Source organism: Puntigrus tetrazona, chromosome 1 (assembly GCF_018831695.1).
Source record: "Puntigrus tetrazona isolate hp1 chromosome 1, ASM1883169v1, whole genome shotgun sequence".
In the NCBI taxonomy this organism is placed as follows: domain Eukaryota; kingdom Metazoa; phylum Chordata; class Actinopteri; order Cypriniformes; family Cyprinidae; genus Puntigrus; species Puntigrus tetrazona.
Genome location: NC_056699.1, coordinates 29820596 through 29842761, shown reverse-complemented (window position 1 = coordinate 29842761; position 22166 = coordinate 29820596). Strand labels below are relative to the sequence as shown.

Here is a 22166-nt window from a genome sequence, read left to right as displayed (position 1 = left end):
TATATATATATATACAGTTTAGTTTGGAGCGGTTCTGTTCTGAAAGAACCTCCCAGGCTGCCTGCCGTGAATGAGCCGAGAGAGAAGAAATAATACTTTATGATGTCCAGCAACATTATTCGTGATAAAGGAGGCGGATTAAATGAAAGGAGGAGCTGGGGATGGAGGAGGGTTTCTCCTGAGCTTGTGATAAAGCTGCTGAAGAATAAAACCTGAATGCTGTGGTAGGTGCTGTGTTCCTATTGGTAGATGAGATCAGCTGAGAGTCACGTGATTTTTTTCATTAATCAAGTCGTTCCAAACTCGTAAAAATCTTCATTCATCTTCAGCTCACAACTGAAGGTGTTTTATCTGAGTGCTTCAGCCATAGCATCATGAAGCTACGAGACTACTGTTTGCACGCGAAGACAATAAAAATAACGACTTTGTTTAATAATCTGTCCCTTCTGTGTGTCTCGGGGGCACCGTGCACACACTCTTCTGTCAATGTGTTTTCTTCACGGGTTTACTCTTTGATTTGAACCAAACCAGCGCACCCTTGTGGCGCGGCTGACTCCGAGCAGAGCACTCAGACTGTGTTCAGCTTCATCATGTTATGGTTGGAGCACTGATGGAGAGCACGTCTCATACATACAGCCTGACAGCCTCACAAGCCTCCTGGTTTTCAGCTAAAACATCTAAAACCTCTTAAATTGTGTTACGAAGATCAAAGAAGTGTTTACAGGTTGTGAGTGTGTGTGTGTGTGTGAGTCTGTGTGTGTGTGTGTGTGTGTGTGTGTGAGTGTGTGTGTGTGTGTGAGTCTGTGTGTGTGTCTGTGTGTGTGTGAGTGTGTGTGTGTGTGAGTCTGTGTGTGTGTCTGTGTGTGTGTGTGAGTGTGTGTGTGTGTGTGTGTGTGTTCTTGACCCCTCACCTCCCACCACTGCAGGTCCACTTCGGCGCGGGTCAGCTCCACCACGTCTCCCACAGACAGCGGCAGCGGCTGACCGAACGCCAGCGGAGGAGGAGGAAGACCGTAATAATCCACACACACCTCCATCTTCGGCAGACCTGATGGAGACACGCGAGTGTGTGAGGACACAGAGCATGCGCGTGTGTGTGTGTGTGTGTGTGTGTGTGTGTGTGTGTGTGTGTGTGTGTGTGTGTGTGTGTGTGTGTGTGTGTTTACCTGGTTTGGCTTGTCTTTGAGACGCCAACCTCATCGTTTTATTCTGAAACAACATATAAATACAACACACACAAACACTGGACCGTCAGGTGACTGAACTATGTTCTCTTTGGGTTTGTCACGTGTTAAAATAACCAGAAGCGATTTCTGTTTTTCTAAAAGATCGCAAAAGTAAGTGACAGGTGTGTAATTTGGAGGCACAGACCTTCTTGAGAGTTCCTGAGAGTTCTGTGGAGAGAACGAGAAGCACATGTGAGGTCGAGCGAACGAGCGACGCCTTACAGTCTCATGCTCTTATCTGTTTTCTCACCAGAGTTTCGTCCACACGCAGGAACCCGACCTAGACACTCTTTATGAGCGGCCATCTTACAGCGAGAGCAGCGGTATCCCTGATAGAAGATCCCCCTGAAACACACACACACACACACACACACAGCATGTAAAACGTCTTTATCAAATGTATACCTTCTTTATATCTCACAGAAGACATATCCTGATACATCTACATCCTCTGAGTTTGACGAGCTCGATGAAACTCTGTCAAATTAAACGATGCTGCAACTCTCACAGCTCAGAACTTCCTCTCTGACTAAAACAAGCTTTTACTGAAACAGAACTGTGAAGCGGCGCGGTTATTATCAACTAATTCTGAAAATACACTTAATAGAGCTTTCTCTTTAATTGCAATGAAACCTTAAATACGAGCGTAACGTGAAAACCTTGAATGGAAACGAAAAATGTTGGCTTGAAAACCAAATGAAAATAAGTAAAGTTGTTAAGTAGGTTAAGTAACATGTTAGAGCTCCAAAATTAAAATAAATAAAAAGTTAAAAATGCAAGCTGCTGAAAACATCCAAAACTAACAATTAAACCAAAAAAGTGCTGTGTTCTGTTGGAAGCGGCCGTGTGGAGTAAAAGCTCTTCTGTGGCGCCTCACTTTCTGAACTACAGGAAAAATACTGTAATCTTTAGCTGGCTGTGAATGCTGCTGAATTATCCCAAGCTTCTCGTGGATGTCCCGGATAGCACAGGTACGTCTGATAAAGATCTCATAAAGATCTGGAAAGCATCTGCTGTCCGACAAACGTCTGGCAGGCGTCTTACAGATGTCAGTTTTATATCATAAACCTCTTAAAGACATCTAATAGATGTCTGTTTGACATCTAAAAGGAGACGTCCTGTAGACTTACTGCAAACACTTTAAATAATGTGTCCTGTGGATGTAATTACAGACGTCTCTGAGATTCTTGAACTTAAGTTTCATTATTCATTATTTCCTGTTTATTTCAGGTATTGCAGCAGAATGTATGCCATTTGAGAGAGACATTGCCTGATTAAGAGAGGTATTATTGATAAAGACGATCAGCCGCTGTGGGGCTGTAGTGAAGCATTCATCACGTATTCATGCGGTTTTTGCAGAACCATCTCCGAGACGTCAAATAGACGTCTACATGTACATCTGCAAGGCGTATTATTTAGGTTGTTTGCTCATCTGCAGTAAGTCCACAGGACGTCTCCTTTTAGATGTCAAACAGACGTCTATTAGATGTTTATGGTTTAGGTTTATGGTTAAAACTGACGTCTGCCAGACGTTTGTAAACAGCGGATGCTTTCCAGATCAAGAGATCTTTAACAGACGTCTGGGATACATTTGCAAGATGAATACTCAGTAACATACTCCGTAGAGGTAGATGCACCTGTATTCATCATCGCTGAGGATCGAGCGTAAGTTAGACGGACATGAGACTGCATCTTAAAGACCAGCTTTGCATCGCTTTCCCGATATCAGACGTCTAGAAAGTACTGAGGAGACCAACCCAGACTTTTGCAACTGTTTTTGAAATAATTTATTCTGGATGTTTAAGTTATCTCCTGAAATGTTACGATGCTATAACTAATGGTGTCTTGTTTGAGCAGCCGAGCGACTGATCTGAGAAGATGAGGCAGAAGTTCACCTGAGGAGCATCTGGCAGGCTTTACACGAGGTGGTGTCCTCAAAGCAGTACATCTGGAAGTCGTGGCCGTTAGCCGTGCCGTTCTCCGGACACATGTTGGACCTGGAAACGTACCACATGCATGGTTTCTGGCGCATTAAAATAAACATTTAACATGTATATGAGAGCGATGGACCCACAGAGCCATCTCAAACTGCTCCAGCCACTTCTTCTTCAGCTCGCGCGTCTTGAAGTAGAGGTCGTAGCCGCCCTGGCCGTACAGATCCATCAGCAGGAAGGTGTGTGTCCACTGTAAATACACACAGTCAAGCGTCAGGCACAGGTGTGTGTGATGATGAAGAAGATGATGATGAAGCACTGAGAGCAGGTGAGGGACCTTCTTGCTGTCTTTCTCTCCTGACGGCTCATCTCTCAGCTGGTAATGCTGGAGCTCGATCAGCTCCTTCAGCTCCAGACTCTCACCGCTGCGCTTCTTACACACTAACAGAGCCTTGTCGAAGAGAAAGCCGTACCTGCGCACACACACACACACACACACACACACACACAGTTATAATTACAATTCTAGTTATCTTTAACATGATCTTTACAGTTATAATCAAACACACACACAGACACACACACACCTGTCCTGTTTGGATTTCTTCTCCATACTGCAGATCTTGAATTCTCCATCTATTTTGGGTCGTCCGTATAACGCCAGAGACTGAGACTGAACAGAGAGAGAGTCTGAATCAGCTTCGAACACAAACGAATCAGAATCAGAGCTGAAACGAATCGTTCTCAGGTGCCTCTGTACCATGTTCTCGATGCACAGCTGAAACGTCGTGATCTGACGGATGATCTCATTGTCTCTCTTCACCTCGTTCACACACTGGGCCAGATCCTACACACACACACACACACACACACACACACATCAGTTCATTCATCCAATCACGAGTCAGATTCATGTGCTCTCACGTCACTGCACATCTTGATCAAAATACCCACACAGTTCCGACTCAGTGCACAAACGTTGGGATGAAATATCTTGGCATCATTACTTGTGTCTGAATCTTTGGCGTGTTTCAGGTCAGCAGTTCTGAAGCCTGAGCACCGTGTAACCTGCACCTCTATTTACATTCACTGATCATTTTTCATGTTCTCCATTACGAAGCTTGTTCCTTCACCATATGAACCTCTGAATGTCACACACACACACAGAGACACTCACTCACACACACACAGACACACACACACTCACACACACACACACACACACACACACACAGACACACACACACTCACCCTCATGGCATCCAGAGCGGTGCGCAGGTTTTCCTTCTCTTGCTGGTCCACTGTGTGTTTCATGAGCTCCTGAGACAAACACGTGTTTTGGGGAAATGATTAATGAAGAGGTGAATAGGGTTAACGTTTTATCTCTTTCACTGCAGTGTGTTTGTGTGTGTATGTCAGTGTGTGTGTGTGTGCGTGTGTGTGTGTGTGTGTATGTCAGTGTGTGTGTGTGTGTGTGTGTGTGTGTGTGTATGTCAGTGTGTGTGTGTGTGTATGTCAGTGTGTGTGCGTGTGTATGCGTATGTATGTCAGTGTGTGTGTGTGTGTGTGTGCGTGCGTGCAGGCATGTGTGTGTATGTCAGTGTGTGTGTGTGTGTGTGTGTGTGTGTGTGTTACCTGCAGCAGCAGGTGATACTTCAGGACTCTCTGCATGGGGACCATCAGCAGATCTCTGAGTGAAAACCTGCCGCTGTTGGCTCGCATCGAGCACTCCTATATAAATATATTTGCTAAATAAGGTCACTGATGTTCTGCAGCGCAGGCTTTCGGTTAGACAGAGTTGTTTTTATCAGGTTAAATGCGTCTGTGGTTTTAGTGTTTCTGACCTCCAGTTTCATCTTCACATCTTCATGAGTGCTGGTGATTTTGTCCAGATGTTTGGTGGCGGCTTCCACCTGACTGCAGTAACGTCCATACAGCAACAGCCTACCACACACACACACACACACACACACAGACACACACACACATACACACACAGACACACACACACAGATCCATGCTGTCCATCAGAAAACATCCTTTCATTCACATATGTTGCAATGAACCTTAAAGAGGAAACTATTAGTGTGTGAATCTCCTCTTACGTCACCGGTCAGATTCAGTCGGGTTGTGTAAGACTGGTTTTAGTGAAGTGGACACACATTTCTGCTCATGTTTCATAACTGATGTTCAATACAGTCACATTTTTATTTCTAAATGAATTTATTGCCAAACAAATATTGAAATCACTAAATGAATGATCCAGTGACTCATTTAGAGTCATCTTCTTATACGTAAATAATTATGTTTTGGAGGAATAACAGAATCAATGATTCAATGACTTGTTCATATACAGAGTCACTTTAGTTAGTAAGTGTTAACTCCATAAAGGCAGTTAAATTCCTGAACGAATCAGTGTCGTTCAATAAACCGACTCAATATAGACAGTCACTTATCGCATTCCTAAACTAATAAATAAATGATTAATTAATGATTCAATACCTAACTCACGAAGACAGACTTGTTTCTTGCCTATAAGTGACAAACGAATCAGTGAATCAGTAATTCACTCTTGAACGAACCACTGAAATAAACGATTCAGTAACTAATATACATTTAGATCTAGTTTTGTTCCTGAATGAATCAGTTGAATTAATGATTCATTTAAGCTGAACGCTCAAGCCATGGCTTTAAGAGTTGTGTCGTACCTCTCCTTGTAGTCGATGAAGATCTGATGGAGGTTCTCGGCTCGTAGGTGAAGAATGGACTCCTGCAGCTCGTGAAGAAGAGAGCGGTGGGTCTCGGCCAGATCCTGAGGGAGAGGACGTGGATTAGTGAGCGGATTGGATGAGCCGGTGATGACGATGACGGCACAGAGACTCACCTGAACATTGATGAAGATGTTCTCGATGTCCACGGGCTGCAGGAAGGGCTGCAGCGGTTTCAGAAAGTGCTGCGGACACACAAACAAACACAACAGGACGTGTGTGTGTGAGTCACGTGCTCGTGGTTGAAGAGAGCCTGCCGCTCAAACGCTTTCACTTTCGGGTTGACTGACATTGTCAGATGAGACTGTGAGAGAATCAGTAAACCACAGCACCTGCACATCACAGCGGCCCGGCGAGTGTGTGTGTGTGTGAGTGTGTGTGTGAGTGTGTGTGTGTGAGTGTGTGTGTGTGTGTATGTGTGTGAGTGTGTGTGTGTGTGAGTGTGTGTGAGTGTGTTACCTGAAGTATTGATTCCAGTGTGTTTGTGTATTTCTCCTCTGTCTGTCTGATCTCCTGAAGACAGCAGCTCCTCTTGTCCACTTCAACCTTCTGCTGCTGACAGACAGACGGTTCTGTAAGCTCTCTGTGTGTATCGTGTGTGTGTGTGTGTTTGTGTGTGTGTGTGTGTGTGTGTGTCTCACTGTTTCTGGTTCTTCTGTCCTCATTAGATCTTCATAAATATCATCTCCTTCATTCTCGTCTTCCTCCACACAGTCATAAAGATCATCATCTTCCTCCACCGTGTCACTGAGAGACAGTCAGTTCTTCAATGCAACTTTATTCGCTTATTTACATATTGTGCTAACACACACAAACACACACACACACAGCGACACACACACACACACACTCACTCGATCTGGTCTGAGAGGCCGGTGTAGATGTCATCATCTCCGACACATGCTTCATCAGGAAACGGTCTGCAGTGAAACAACAAACAGTCTGGAGTGAGTAAACCGTGACTGACTCTGTGTGTGTGTGTGTGTCTCTGTGTGTGTGTGTGTGTGTCTCTGTGTGTGTGTGTGTGTTACCGGAATCCTCTCTGCAGGGCCAGCTGTGTCTGTGACAGTATGGACAGCGTGTCGATCACCTGTTGATCATGAGCGTTCGTTAGCATTACATCATCATCATCATTATCATTATCATCATCATCATCATCATCATCATCATCATCATCTTCATCGTCAAACATTCTCTGAGAGGTCAGACCTTCGCAAAGTCCCTGACGTCAAACAGGTCGAAGGCCTCGAAGAGCTCGTTCTTCCTCATGCCAAATTTCTCCTGACAGGCGCACAGGAACGTCCTGATGTTCTTCAGACACAAGAACTACACACACACAGAGACACACACACACACACACACACNNACACACACACACACACACACACACACACACACACACACACACAGAGACACACACACACACTAATCATTGTGAGATACACAGATTACTTTAAAGCTGTAATCCATGACTCAATGGAAATCGTAATCAGAACCGTTTCATAAAAGAGAGAAGAGACGGATGAAGGCAAATCAGTGCATGATGAACAATTACTGTTAATAATTAATAATACCTGATCATGAAATCTAGTCAGATTACTGTTTTAAATAGCAATTGTAAATAAATTGTAATCCGATTACACAATGTGTATTACATGTAGTTATTAGAAAGACCTGGTTTCATATGTTTCTCAGTGTGTGATGTCTGCAGCTAACAGTAATATCTTACAGTCATAGCAGTGTGTGTGAGACACGGCATCTACATCTGCATTTAAAGTACTTCCTGAGTCACAGCCTTGTGCTGCGGGCGTGCGTGTGTGTGTGTGTGTGTGCGTGTGTGTGTGTGTGTGTGCGTGTGTGTGTGTGTGTGTGTGGAGGAGGAAGTTAAGCTGAGAATAAGGAAGTGTAATGTAAGACTGTACATAAAACCAATGCTGTAAACCTATTAGAAACACACAATAAACTTTCTCAAATCTGTGTGTGTGTGACATTAAATGCTGACCAGTGACCACAGTGTTTGTCAAGTTCAGCTTGGACTTTTGCTTTCACACACACACACACACACACACACACACACACACACACACACACACACACACACACTCATTTGCCATTAAGATCAGCAGCTGATGGTAATCAGGTGATTTTCATATCACACAGATAGCGTCTCTGTACCTGAGACATCTGGGGCCGCAGGTTGATCTGACGCAGGTTGACCGACTGAGGGAGCAGGTTGTTGAGCAGCTGACAGAGTAACACTCCATCTCTGAGCGCATGGGCCAGTTCACACACCTGTCACACACACACACACACACACATGCTTCATTTGCAGAGAAGACTAGACAGCCGGATATAATGAAGAATTTCCTGCCTCGGTGTAAACACCATGCACCGTAATCCAGAACCCTTTCAGGATTCTGAAGAAGGATTCTTCTCTCGCTCAGATTCATCAGAACTCGACGCCGATTTGCATATATTTACAAACTCTTTTCATAAGTCCAAATAAAAACAACAGACACCGGACAGTGAATGCATTTTTACAACAACAGGACCTTTAAACATGTCCCAGAGGTTAAACACACACACACACACACACACACACACACACAAGCGGTTCGATGCGGCCGAACGCCTACGCTGAGAAAGACGGCCTAGAAACTGTTTTCTCAAAGAAATTAAGCAAATTATTGCGAATGAATAGGTTTCAACGAAATTGTGTTTTTTTGTTCTCCATTAATTGCTTTTTACGTCATACACAGGTGAGCATACGGTGATATAGAAGGACTGATTGTGTGCCTTGATATAAACACCCTGTATGCCTGCTGCCGGCGGTTCAGCTTCGATGAGAGCTCGAGGACTGCGGGAAGCGTTTGTGAATCTAGCTGTCGGTGCTCTTTCATCCTCGGGCCCTGAGCGAGCTTCATTCCTCTGCTGAAGACTAAAGAAGACCTCCTGAAGAGCGGCGGTCGGGTCTGGTGTTCAGCAGAAGTCTGAGTGATGGTGACTCGTCGAGGAGGACGCTCCGCAGGTAAACGCTCACCTGTGCGCTGTCCCAGGTGACTCTGTGGTTCTCGGGAAGCACCCGGCACTGGATCAGCCATCCGGCGCACTGCCTCCACAGCTCCATCTCCTCGGATCGGCGGCGACCTACAACCCTCCAGACACGTCCATGATCGACGAACCCTGAGTCTCCAGCACAGACTCGATCTCACCTCAGTCCTGAAGCGCTCGAGCGGTCCCTAAGTGTCCGGCGACTGAGCTGAGGTCACCGATGAGAGCCTCTCTCTCTCTCTCTCGCTCTCTCTCTCTCGCTCTCTCTCTCTCTCTCCTTTGACCTTTGCGGTCTTCCTGCTTCTTCAGGATGTCCAGCGAGCGTCTCCTGCGTCGTCTGTGTCTCTCACTCTCTCCTCCGCGCCGCTGCTGCTGCTCTGCAACCCTGCAGAGGGGAGGAAGCCTTTCAACTGCACAACTTCCTCTTTCCTCTGTGTCACACACACACACACACACACACACACACACACATCTGACACTTGACTTGCAAAATTTGGGGTTTATATTCCTGCATGTGCTGCTGCTAGAGTCTCTGTGTGTGTGTGTGTGTGGTTTCTCTGTCTGAGTGTGAATGTGTGCATGCAGGACTGTGTGTGTGTGTGTGTGTGTGTGCTGTGTAATATGAGTGTGAATGTGTGTTACTAACCACAGCATGTGCAGTCAAAGAGCAGCAGAGCAGTGTTGCGTGGAAATGCACACACACACACACACACACACACACACACACACACACACACACACACACACACACACACACACACACACAAAGGCCAGTATGAGAGTGTAATGCATGATGGGAAACGATGTCACACCTAACCTTTACGTGACATTTTGTTTGAATTTGTTGAGTATCTTCTCAACATGTGTCACTTTCCTTCAGTCTTGTACTTTGAGGAGTTCTAGTCAGTGTTTGTTGAGTGTTTGTTGTGTAAATAAATCTAGCGTCTTGGATCCAGTGAGCTACAGGGACACGTCTTCTTCTCCTACAGTAACTTCTGATGAGTGTGTTTCTACACAGTATGTTTGGAGAAAACAATAAACAACAGGTCAGGCCATGGAGCAGTTCCTGGTGGTTTGTGGTGGTAAACGGACTCAGCTCCACCTCCTGGTGGAAAGACCAAACTACAACTTGTTTATTTTCTTTATTTACTGGGATGATCATGATCTAGCATCGCTTCTCTTCCTGGAGTCCCTACAAGTACAGACTTATAAGGTGTGCTTTTACCTACTTTTTAAAATACTTTTTGCGTGTTTTATCTTAATTAATGACACTGGTAAGAGATTCCATAATTTCATTGCCCTGAAAATTAATACATGCAATAATGATTTTATTTTTTCATTTATTTATTGCATAAAGATTCGCATCAGAGCTAAAAGAGCCCCTCTCGGGCCTATCATGGTTTATAATTTACCTGGAAGTCAAACCCACGAGCACGGAATGATCGTAATCTCGTCGGAGCGGTTAGAGGGTCGTTAGCAGATGCTTTCTCACACAACCGGAGCAGAAACCGATTCTGAGAAAGTCTGAATGTGTCTGAACCTGCAGACCGCCGCGCGCCCGGATTCCGGCGCTGTGATTGGCCGAGAGAGAGGACAGCGGCTGCAGCGGCCAATCAGAACGCAGCGCCTCAGGTGCCTCCATCAGTGAGAGAGAGAGAGAGAGAGAGACAGAGAGAGAGAGACAGAGAGAGAGAGAGAGTTCAACAATATTAGATGAATGAAACATAAAGAAAGAAAGACAGACGAAGGAACACGAGAAAATACAGCACAGGTAGGAATCTGAGACAGAGTTTGGCTGAAGGTTTAATTCTGTGTTTACCTTTTATTCTCCAGTTTCACAGAAAAGCAAACTGTTCTGCAAATGCAAAAAGTCCCTCACAGCAACGATAAGATTAGCAGAGACTTATAGAGAGTCTTGGAGTTCTGTTGCGTGTTTATGAGCATTTTAACATGCGATAAAGCTAAATAAAAGTTGTTAAGTGATTGCATTGTTGATCCATGCGCATCAGGTCTGTGTTTCTGTGTTTCTCTGCAGCCTCAGACTCATGAACGCTCGCTCGATCGCGCGCTGGCTGACGCAGCTCGGGCTCGCGCAGTACACGAGCGCGCTGGAGAAGCACGCCTACGGCCTCGAGGTTGATGTTTCACAAAGCTGTGCTAAAACGCGTGTTTTCTCACAGTCATTGTTGCACGTTTGTCACACAGCAAGACTGGTGCAGCTGGAGGAGTGTGTTTCTTCATCTGATCTGGAGAGACGGCGGTGAACGGGTGCCGTCAGAATGAGAAAAAGATGAAACGAACGACTAAAATATGAGTTCATCCATGAAAACTCTTCCTCTTTCAGGTCTGAATGAGGAGAGAAGTCTGCACAGAGCAAATCTAAACATCTCTAAACAGGTTTAGACGTGAGAGAAAGAGTTATTGGGTCACTGCTGGATCAGTTTGATCTTTTGTGAACTGATGGAGAGCTGTGGATTATTGTGATGTTCTTATCAGCCGTTCGGACTCTGATTCTGACGGCACCCATTCACCGTGATGAACCGACACATTTCTCCAAATCTGATCCAAAAACAAACTCATCCGAATGTTTATGTTTGTGTGTGTGTGTGTGTGTGTGTGTGTAGGGTCTCCTATTAGTAACAGAAGATGATCTGAGACTGATGGGAGTTGAAGATCCAGATCACAGGGCGACCATCATAAATGAGCTACAGAAGCAGCAGCCGGAGAAAGGTGAACACACACACACACACACACACACACACACACACACACAGATAAGTGTGTCCTCGTGGTTTGCTCCGGCTGATACCTGGCTCTCTCGCTCTCCTCAGAGAAGAACCCCGTGGTGATGAGGGACGCTGTGAGCCGCAAGCACTCGTCTCTGGACCTGCTCAAACCCAGCGCTGACCTCTTCCGTCACAGCATTGTGCCTCGGCTGCGTCGCCGTGACAACCAGCGAGTCTCCGCCTCCTGCCTCCAGCTCCCCTCCCACACCCCCGAAGACCACACCCCCTCCACCAGACACAAACTCAGGTTTTCTTAGGACCGTCTCCCGTTCACACTCATTATCATACATCCACACTCAACGAGTGCCAAATGCAAGTAAAACGAGCTTTGGTGAGTAAAATATTAATATATTAATATATAAAAGTCTCAAAACCAAAGAGATAATCTTTAGAAAAGCTATGATTTGTCCACACCCCCCTTAAACACTTCTCTACGTCACAGAGTGTGTTTATTTGCATAGCTCCGCCCAAATGTTTACTCAAAGAAAGAAGGCGGGGCTGATATTCTGGCTGTACTTTAAGTAAGTCGTATTAAAACAACCTCCTTCTCGCTATTCAAACGAAGGGTGAAGTTAGTGCTTGTTGTTTCTCGTTCACGGATGCAGACATGATGTTATGTTTTCAACGCAACACATAAAAAGACGGTATAAGTCATCGTAATCAGTGATTATTACTAATACAATACAAGCCATTACAAATGAGGCATTTGTTAGCCAATCACAGCGCACTGGGTAGCTGGCCAATCAGAGCACGCCTCTCTTTTTGTTTTTAGAAAGACTAGCTTTTTTGGTTTCAAACCCAAAGTCTTGAATTAGCATATTCTAAAGAACCATCTGAATATAATGAAATTAGAACTAGCCCTGTAAAGCTTTCTTAAAAACACGTAATGCGTCTTTCCTCAATTATCCCTAAACTGTTTTGTTTACGTGTAGTTTAGCAGTTTCCGCTGTGACAACGTACCCCACACACTTTACCCTTCAATAGCCTAAAAAACGAGTTACTTTTAAAAGTTTATTTTTTTGCTTTCTAAATGAATAAATATATACAAATGCTCATTTGAGGGAAAAAAAAACATGTAGTCCCTACAAAAGGTACACAAGTGAACTCTCTCAGTGTTTAGTCAGGTTTAGAAACATGTCTCAGCGCGCACTCGGCATTCTTCCGTGTGAACGCGCAAACCGCCTTGCGCAACGCGTGCCTCCGTGACGCAGCCGAGCGGGGCGTGAGCGGGTCGAGCCGGCACAGACCCGCCTCTGTCTGCGGCTTGGCGGGACTCCGGGGGCCTCGCGCGGCGCCGGACAGGTGAGTGCGCGCGGAATGCGAGGAATGCGCGAGGGGTAGCGGCGCGTGCGCGTGCGCGCGGCGGAGCGTGTGCGAACTCGTCGTCGCGCTGAGCTCGCGCGGAGGACCGCCGGTAACCGTGGCTGCTCGCGCTTTCAGGTGAGTCTGCGGACGCCGTTAATGATTATCCCGCGGCCGGACCTTTGGTTCCTGCTGTGGAGCTGCTCGGAGTAAGTTCGCGTCTAATCCAGCTGTGGTGTGTGACTTTGTTGCGGGGAGAACTCGAGTGTGTTTGACTCTGGAAACACACCTAGAACCCATACTTTATATGGCGCGTGTTCTCCAAAATAACATCACTTTATTTCGCTTTGTCTTTGTTACAATATTAATGAACTGCATGCACTTCCTGGGGGTTTGTCTTATGCATGTTATACATAACTGATATTCAGTTCATATGACAGGAACGCTTTTGTTCGATCTCAGTCATCAGGACAGAGCTAGAGCAAAGGGCTTTAAAGTGAGGGGTGTGGACTGTAGTGGGGGGGTCTGACAGAGCCGACCTTGAATCCAGAAGGTCAGGAAGGGCCCTAACTTCCGTCTCCATGGCGACCGATCCCAGGACGGCCCCTGATGTCCAGAGGACACAATGCGGCGGGTTTGGCCGCTCGATGGGAAGGAAGCGTCATTAAAGTGATGTTGGGAAACACCTGGGTGTCAGGAGAGCTCGGTGTCCCCTAGGATCACCTTAGGAACCTCTCTTCCGATGCTCTACAGCGTCACCGTTTTTCGGCATTGTTTCTGCTCTCCAGATGTGTCTGTTACCACGGCAACCGCACAAATAAAATACAGGCAGGACACCACAGGTTGAGCAGGGTTATAGTCAGGATAAAGCCTCACGACCAGAGAAAATGATCTTTAGAGGATATTGTGCAATGAAAATATCCTGTACGCTTTGGGAAACGTTCTCGCTCGTCTAAAACCCGCTCATTATGACGACCGTTCGGCAGGTTTTCTAAATGCACACAACCTTGCGTTAACTTCCAGAATATTTATCTGAACAAAGCTAGCTTAGAAATCTTCAAACACTGTTAGCGTCGCGTAAAACACTAATACTTTTCATCGTGCTGAGTATAATGAGATATAAGAACACATAGGACAGAATAACTGGGTGGTGTTTTCTTTCCACTCGTCTGAAAGAAGACAAGAAATGCAATGTGTTTCTGTAACGTCTCACTTTAAATAAACATCTAAATTAACTGATTTTTTTCTGATCAAAAATGTCATGTAAGATTGTTTTCCACCAAAAGTGTTTATAGCGACATTATAAATCAACTAATATGTTCACCTTGAATGCACTAAAAACGTCTGAAGCGCTGAAATGTAAATATTACAGATGTTGTGTTGTTTTGTAGAGGAAGTAACACACACACACACACACACACACACACACACTCGTGTTCTGCTCTGTTTTGCAGCAGGAGGAAGAGTGTGACGGCCTTCATCAGTCAGGTGAGAGAACGTCTTAGAGTTTGACCTGATAGTTCTCCTGAGAAGGACAGTCTTCACTGTATCTGTGACGTTCCTGAAGTGTTCTCAGGCCTGAAGGACATGGACTCTCTGAAGAAGGAGCTGGAGGAGGAGCTCAAACTCAGCACTGAGGATCTGAGGAGTCACGCCTGGTATCACGGACAGCGGCAGCGCGAGGTGTGTCTGTGTGTGTCTGTGTGTGTGTGTCTGTGTGTGAGTGAGTGTGTGTCTGTGTGTGTGTGTCTGTGTGTGTGTGTGTGTGTGTGTGTGAGTGTGTGTGTGTGTGTGAGTGTGTGTCTGTCTGTGTGTGTGTGTGAGTGTGTGTCTGTCTGTGTGTGTGTGTGAGTGTGTGTCTGTGTCTGTCTGTGTCTGTGTGTGTCTGTCTGTGTGTGTGTGTGTGTGTGTGTTCATGTCATCCAGAGCTGTAGTGTTCTTGCAGCTCCTTCAGAATCCTTCAGCACTATTCGTGCATCTTGAGATCATCAGTCCTGAGATGTTTTAGTGAGATCAGCTGACACAAGCTCAGATGTTTCCATGTTCAAGTGTCTACTTCTGAGTTTCTTGGGGAAAAACAAAACAAAAAGCATCAGAAGTTTGGTGTGATATGAACTTGAGCTTCAGTCTCACAGAGAATCCACACAGATAAAATTTTAAATTATGTATGTACTCATTTGCTGACTCTAAAGTGTTTTGATGTCTGTCTGTGTGTCTGTGTGTGTCTGTGTGTGTCTGTGTGTGTCTGTGTGTGTGTGTGTGTGTGTGTCTGTGTGTCTGTGTGTGTCTGTGTGTCTGTGTGTGTCTGTGTGTGTCTGTGTGTGTGTGTGTGTGTGTTCAGGGAGCGGAGCAGTTGTTGAGTAGAGACGGGGAGTTTCTGGTGCGTGACTCCAGCTCCAGTGCGGGTGAATACGTCCTGAGCTGTATGTGGAGAAATCAACCCATGCACTTCAAGATCATACGCATCGTGCTGCGACCCAAACAGGTAGAGCATCCTGTCAGCGCCTCTCCCTTCTGCCAGACGCTGAGTCTGATGTGTGTGTGTGTGTGTGTGTGTGTGTGTGCAGGGTTACACTCGGGAGCTCTTTCAGTTTGAGAACGAGCAGTTTGATAATATTCCAGCATTAATTCGCTTTCACGTCGGCGGGCGGCGTCCCATCTCGCATTCCACCGGAGCCATCATCTTTCAGCCAATCACACGCACTCTGCCTCTACGCATCATCAGCGAGCGCCAGGCTGCGAGGTCGTCAAGCTCCTCCCTCCTGTCACGGGCTCAGAGCAAGAGGCGGAGCCTGAGCTCCTCTCAGAAAGATACACTGCAGGTCAACAGCAACAACCTGCTCAGGTAACACACACACACACACACACTCACTCAGACACACACACACTCACTCAGACACACACACACACTCACTCAGACACACACACACACTCACTCAGACACACACACACTCACTCAGACACACAGACACACACACTCAGACACACAGACACACTCACTCAGACACACAGACACACTCACTCAGACACACAGACACACACACACACACACACTCACTCAGACACACAGACACACACTCAGACACACACACACACACTCAGACACACACACACACTCAGACACACACACACACTCAGACACACACACACACACACAGACACACACACACACACCATACTGTTTCCATAGTAAAAGTGTTGGTTGTTATAGCAACGGTGTAGTTTGTGTGTTTTACCATAATAACAGTGTTAGTGTGAGTGTGGTTGTTATAGTAACATGTGTGTGTATAGATGTCATGGTAACAGTGATGTGTGTGCGTGTGTGTGTGTGTGTGTGTGATAGGAGCGGCAGTCAGCCTGCTAATCTGGAGACAGTGGGGAGACCGCCACTACAGTCTGCTCAATCTGACAGCAACCTCCGCACAGGTACACACACTCACACACTCACACTCACACACTCACACTCACACACACACACTCACACACTCACTCACACACACACTCACACACACACTCACACTCACACACACACTCACTCACACACACACACACACTCACTCACACACACACACTCACTCACACACACACTCACACTCACACACACACACACACACATATTAATTCTCTGAGAACCGATCATCTCTCAGAATGGTTTGTTGATGTCCCACAGGTGTCCCACAGAGCTGTCCGTCACAGGACTCTAGCCCCGCCCCCGTCTCCCCGGTGTTCCGCACAGGAAGTGAGCCTGTCCTAAGCCCAGCCGCTTCCTGTGCCGCTCCGCCCAGTCAGTCGAGTCTCGGCGGCTGTCCTCTGCGTGGCTCTGATGGACAGCTGCATTCACGAGCTCCTCCCAAACCGCTGCGGATCTCCATCGTCTTCACCCCGACTGCGTCCGCCCCTGAGTCCGATTCCTCCGGCCTCTATGGTGAGCTGGTGCCGCAGGTGAGAGGTCACGGGCCAACAAGACAGACACACTTACCTCATTAATTCTAATTATATCAGCAGGAGCACAGCCATAGGAACAAATATGAGATGAGATGAAAAAAACATATTCCGGTGTTGTTATATCTATCAAAACTTTAGCATTTTCTCTGAAAAGTATTGCATTATATCAATTTTTGTGAGTAAAAGAAAGGTAAAGCCCAAAAATTTGCAAGTAAAAGAAAAGTTAATTCTGGTAAAGCTGTAGATTTGCCAAGTTTCTTGGGAGAAAACATGACATATAGTTTTTTGTGGGAAACGCAAACATTTAGCAATGTTTTTTTGGGACAGTGTAAGAGGTTTATGAGCGAAGGCAACATTTTTTGGAGAAATGCAAACGCTTTGCAAGCGAACGCAAAGTTTATTGTTTCTTCGTATCACTGCATGTCATATTTTTGTTAATGCAAGTCAATACGGATTATTAGTAGAATCAGATTAGAAAGTGAAGCTGGTTGCAAATGGTTTCGTGCGGTTTCCAAGAAACAGAAGTAGAGTGTGTTAACAGACTGACCTTTCACCCCGAGCAGGTCCCCATCACCATGCTGCCCAAAGGTCACGCGGCGCGGCTCCGTGCTCAGGAGCGATGGACCAGCCGCGCGCGTCTCACCGAGACCAGCTTTGGCTTCCTGGAGGCGCAGAAGCTGGAGGAGGAGCGGCGGGAGAGCGAGGCGGTGGAGGACGAGCAGAGAGACTGGCGCTTCGAGCGGCCGCTGACCGAGACCACGTCCTGCTTCCGGCTCCACGACTTCCGCTCGCTCATGCTGCCCGACAACAACCGCCCGCTGGATCAGAGCGTCCTGCTGAAGGTCAAGGAGCTGCTGACGGACAGCGACGCCAGGACCACCGCTCTGCACATGCTCAGCGTCAACTGCCAGGTGCCACAGACTACATCCTCTCAAAGATGAAAGGAAAGAAACCTAGGTGCATTAAAATAAAGTAAAATAGTTATATGCTAGTTGTAGCACACTACACATCAGGGTACATTTCTGTGAGATCGGGGTTAAATTCATATCAAAATAATATAAAAAATGTTGTGTTTTTAATTAAGATAAAATGAAGATGAAATGAGTTGAGAATGGAAATCCTTGAAGACATTAAGTGTGTTTTAAGTGCTTATGCTTTAAAATGATCTCGTTTCCCTTCGAAAGCAACATATTTTTGTCTTGTTTTAAGCACGCATTTTTCAGAACGTAAAACTTCATGCTAGAAGCGATTTCTCATCTCAAGTAACTGCATCTTGATTTGAGAATATTTAGATGTTTGTGCTGAAAACAAGGCAAAAGAAAGTGCTTTTATCAGTTCATTAAGACTAACTGTGAACAAACACGGATGTTCCTCAGGTGGCCCGGGTCACGGGGGTGACGGCGGAGCAGAAGAGGATCATGGGAGTGGAGACGGGTCTGGAGCTCATCACTCTGCCGCACGGAGGCCAGCTCAGACAGGACCTGCTGGAGAGGTGCGTGCTGCCGCTGATGATGATGATGATGTCGTGTGACGTGGTGATGTCATGCCGTGATTTCCCATCAGGCATCACGCGCTGGCTCTGGGCGTGGCGGTGGATCTTCTGGGCTGTACGGGGACGGTGGCTCAGAGGGCCACGCTGCTGCACAGGACCATTCAGCTGGCGCAGGAGCTGCGTAACACCACACACGACCTGTACGCCTTCTCCGCCGTCATGAAGGCGCTCGAGCTGCCGCAGGTACCTCCTACGCTCGGGGTGCAAGTTCAACTAGCAGACGTCACCATGCTTCCCTAGTTGATGACATTAAAAATTGCAAATGTTTTCCAAATGAAGCGTAATCTAAAAAAAAAAACGTGTTTCACCATGTTTTAGGAATGAAATGTTGTATAAATGATGCGCTTCCTATGATTTTAAAGGTTAATATGTAACGTCGCAGGTGGCGAGGCTGGAGATGACATGGAGAGCGCTGAGGCATAATCACACGGACAGCGCCGTGGCGTTCGAGAAGAGCCTCAAACCCTTCATGAAGGCCCTGAACGAGGGCGACGGTGAGTGCTTGTGGTGATGGGTGTGTGTGGTGCTGACGCTGAGGGAGTTTCCAGCGAGTGTTGTGTGTGTGTGTGTGTGTGTGTGTGTGCGCAGACGGCGAGGCGTCGGGGCCGCTGTCTCTTCCTCACATGGTGCCGCTGCTGAGGCTGATGGAGGGAGAAGACGGCGTGGAGTCCACCGACAGAGGCTGCCAACTGCTCTACAACCTGCTGCAGTCGGCACGCAACGCCGCGCTACACGCTAACGACTGCTCGCGGCACGCTCACGGCCTGCTCTCCGGTAAACACACTCCCGGTCGAGACTAGAGAGAGCCAGGTCACAAACACATACCAGCATACAGAGACAGCAAGTCACACGCTTAAAAGTATTTATTCATAACTTAAAACCTAGCATTACACATACTGAACCTAGCATATTCATGCCCTAACTTGTCTGAAACGTAGCGTTTTGATCGCTCAGAAAGTAACAAGTGACACAATGTCTCTAAATTTTTGTATGTTTCTATAATTGTTGAAATAGAGCCAAAATGGCTCCTTGTGAAAAAGATTCCAGAAACCAGTTACAAACAAGTCAAGCCAATTAGCATCTTTATAGATGCGCTTCGTTTTAAGCTACATTTACAGAAAACGATTAGGTAGAAAGCCTTTTATTTTTATGTCTGTTAATCACCCAAAATAGCTAAATGTTACAATTTGTCCAAAATAGCAGTTTTGTTACAAATAAGTTGAGGAACCAATGAGAAAGTGCTGATCAGAATATTTGAGCCACATAGTTAAATGTGAAACGATCAGAGAGAAAGCTAGAAGTGATAGAATGTCTTTTTTTATTATTTGTATGTTTCCTGAAAAAAAAACACAGTTTGAGCGAGTAGCTTTATTATGTAGCGCTGACACACAGAGCGTTCTCATTGGCTGACTGACCTGTTGCTCCTCCCCCAGCCGGATGGGAGCCAATCCCAGAGCTGCTGGAGGTGTTTCAGACGGAGTTCGCCCTTCGGCTCTTCTGGGGGCAGATGGGTGCCAAAGCCGATCGCAAGGAGCGCTACGCCAAATTCGACAGGATCCTCACGGTCCTCTCCAACAAACTGGAAGCGGACGGGAGCTCGGAGGTTTGAGCTCTGCTGGCGAGCACGGGAAGTCCAGCCACTTCTGAGCTTTATATTCCTGTCATTTACATGATAAAAACAGACCCGACGCCAGAGCACGAGCGCGAGGTGAAGCGTGTCGGATCTCTTACTAGAAAATTCCATATTTCAGCACGCGTTAGTTTACAGTCATGATGATGTTGTTTTGAAGCTGTGATTGTTTTCATATCTGAGTGAAATTTGCTAAATCTATATGCTTACTTTCAGAGGCACACTTTCTCTTACCAAAGCATTTCTGATTTTATATGTAAAGAATATATTTGAATTTCTTAATGGATTAAAATGGAAATTAATATATCAAACTATGTCTGTTTAGTTTATAAACAACCTGAAAGAGCATCTCGTGTTTTTCTAATATAGTCAGGATTAGATAATCGGCCTTCTCAATGAATTGAATATGGTCAGATTGAATAAATGCAAAACAAAAAAACAAGGAAAATAGTGGAGTATTGATTTCATATGAGTGGAGTCCCTGGGAAACCTACGGGATTGAGTGAGAGTGGATGTGGTTTCTCTCTGACTGGAACTCAATAACAGCAGCCGCCATCCGATCCCAACAAACACTTAACATTAACAGAGATGGAAACTATTCACACCAAGAACAACAGCCATACCTTTAACCTCACGGCCAGTCACGTCCAGAAAGACACTAGCAACAGATCAGAATACATCTTTAGAGGTGATTCTTGGTGAACGTGCCTTAAAAGAGACCGTATGACCAAACTATAAGAATTAAGCCATGAGTTCTTCACGCTGGTGCTCTGGCCTCTTTTTGGTTTTCAGACATCTTTAAATCAACAATCACAGGACGCCCGTGTCATATCCTAGTATTCTGGAGGCTTGAAATGTAACGTATTGTTAAATGAAAATGCTCATGTTTGGCAGCTCGAGGTTTTAAAGCGGAGGATGCCCTTGTGGACACCATCAGATGGTGTGGAGGCTAGTATTGATCTCATAGTGTTCTTTGGGGTTGAACAGATTTTTTTTTATTAAATACGGCAATCATTCGGCACACGTTTGGACACACTTGACTGTTTTTATGTGTAATGAAGTTACACCAATGAGAGCTGAGAGCTTCTACATGCAATAATTAACAAACTCAACAGAAAATCCATTGCACAACTGCAAACGTGCAGGAAATCACCAGAAGCAGCATAATGCACGACCAAAAGAAAGAAATCGAAAAGTAAAAACAAGTCCCCATGACTTTAAAACTGACGGAGTCACGTGAGCACAGCTCACACGATCAGCTGATTCTAGATGATCTGGATATATGACGCCGGCACGTATCCCAGGTCTCCGTTGGCCCTCTGAACTCTGACCCAGCCGTCGCCCTGATCTTCCTGCATCAGGCTCAGCTGCTCGCCCACATGCATGGACACGGCACCCTCGCTGCTGCCTGAAACACACACACACACACACACACACACACACACACACACACACACACACACAGATGCTCACGGACCGTCTCGTGTTTACTGTACACCGGAGGAGAGCAGAGAAGAGAGCGGCTCACCGTCGAAGTTGTAGAGCGCTTTGCACTGACCGATGGGCACGTCCACGTCAAAGTCCTCATCAAATTCACACTCGTAGATGTTATCTGACGGAGACACGCTGGGATCGCTCATCACCGTGATGTAGTCGGGACTACACACACACACACACACACACATTAAAACACACCATCTTCAGGAGAGCTTTTCACAACACACACAATCCCACATAAAGACCGACGGACCGACCTGACATGAGTGTGTTGCAGCGTCCCGCCGCCGGCTTCAGTCAGCTGACCCTGCAGAACACACCGCTGTTTATATGTGTGTGTGTGTGCGTGTGTGTGTGCGTGTGTGTGTATACCTGGTATTTGTTGAGCTCTCCTCTCAGTCTGGCGATGTTATGGGCGGTCTGTGTGATCTGAGGCTGAAGGCTGGACGGATCTCCAAGCTGAGAATTCTGCTCA

The 22166-nt window shown here is 46.2% G+C and overlaps 3 protein-coding genes across 7 annotated transcripts in view; 1 reads left to right on the top strand and 2 right to left on the bottom strand.

Moving 5' to 3' along the window:
* Positions 1–568: 568 nt before the first annotated feature.
* LOC122349587 (proto-oncogene vav-like) lies at positions 569–9395 on the bottom strand. Its single transcript, XM_043245694.1, has 22 exons — positions 8969–9395; positions 8104–8220; positions 7138–7254; positions 6960–7018; positions 6783–6848; positions 6570–6675; positions 6388–6483; positions 6045–6113; positions 5869–5972; positions 5005–5104; positions 4796–4891; positions 4412–4480; positions 3921–4007; positions 3748–3833; positions 3498–3633; positions 3301–3410; positions 3122–3223; positions 1477–1571; positions 1372–1394; positions 1167–1209; positions 891–1048; positions 569–607 (listed from the first exon to the last, which is right to left on the bottom strand). The coding sequence occupies exons 1-22, from the start codon at positions 9053–9055 to the stop codon at positions 569–571; spliced, it is 1965 nt and encodes a 654-aa protein (XP_043101629.1). The 5' UTR covers positions 9056–9395.
* A 1218-nt stretch (positions 9396–10613) lies between these two features.
* On the top strand, positions 10614–20505 carry LOC122357555 (breast cancer anti-estrogen resistance protein 3 homolog). 5 transcript variants are annotated; one of them, XM_043256992.1, is made up of 16 exons: positions 10614–10750; positions 11015–11114; positions 11604–11709; positions 11811–12012; positions 14522–14555; positions 14634–14750; positions 15409–15552; positions 15635–15912; positions 16411–16493; positions 16738–17009; positions 17576–17923; positions 18389–18504; positions 18576–18747; positions 18947–19058; positions 19153–19338; positions 19998–20505. In XM_043256992.1, the coding sequence occupies exons 2-16, from the start codon at positions 11025–11027 to the stop codon at positions 20171–20173; spliced, it is 2436 nt and encodes an 811-aa protein (XP_043112927.1). In that variant the 5' UTR covers positions 10614–10750; positions 11015–11024; the 3' UTR covers positions 20174–20505. The 5 variants fall into 5 exon arrangements, with proteins under 5 accessions (XP_043112927.1, XP_043113006.1, XP_043113090.1 ...); XM_043257155.1 differs by having other exon boundaries at positions 10702–10750; positions 11015–11323; XM_043257071.1 differs by lacking the exon at positions 11015–11114 and having other exon boundaries at positions 10682–10750.
* A 661-nt stretch (positions 20506–21166) lies between these two features.
* The window catches only part of LOC122325509 (cdc42-interacting protein 4 homolog), a 6558-nt gene continuing 5558 nt past the window's right edge, over positions 21167–22166 (bottom strand). The window contains exons 12-15 of the mRNA XM_043220575.1: positions 22064–22166; positions 21949–21998; positions 21723–21853; positions 21167–21602 (exon numbers count right to left, since the gene is read on the bottom strand). The exon at positions 22064–22166 is cut by the window's right edge and continues 19 nt beyond it. Coding sequence (XP_043076510.1) covers positions 21460–21602; positions 21723–21853; positions 21949–21998; positions 22064–22166 — 427 coding nt within the window. The 3' untranslated portion in view covers positions 21167–21459. The remainder of the gene's footprint in view (positions 21603–21722; positions 21854–21948; positions 21999–22063) is intronic.

Excerpts from the sequence above, each read along its gene's own strand:
- LOC122357555 (XM_043256992.1), top strand. The coding sequence starts at position 11,025 with ATGAACGCTCGCTCGATCGCGCGCTGGCTGACGCAGCTCGGGCTCGCG. Across the intron at positions 14,556-14,633 it reads TGACGGCCTTCATCAGTCAG|GTGTTCTCAGGCCTGAAGGA; the intron begins GTGAGAGAACGT and ends GACGTTCCTGAA. Across the intron at positions 18,505-18,575 it reads AGACAGGACCTGCTGGAGAG|GCATCACGCGCTGGCTCTGG; the intron begins GTGCGTGCTGCC and ends ATTTCCCATCAG.
- LOC122349587 (XM_043245694.1), bottom strand. The coding sequence starts at position 9,055 with ATGGAGCTGTGGAGGCAGTGCGCCGGATGGCTGATCCAGTGCCGGGTG. Across the intron at positions 5,105-5,868 it reads TTCATCGACTACAAGGAGAG|GCTGTTGCTGTATGGACGTT; the intron begins GTACGACACAAC and ends TGTGTGTGGTAG. Across the intron at positions 1,210-1,371 it reads TCTCAGGAACTCTCAAGAAG|AATAAAACGATGAGGTTGGC; the intron begins GTCTGTGCCTCC and ends ATGTTGTTTCAG.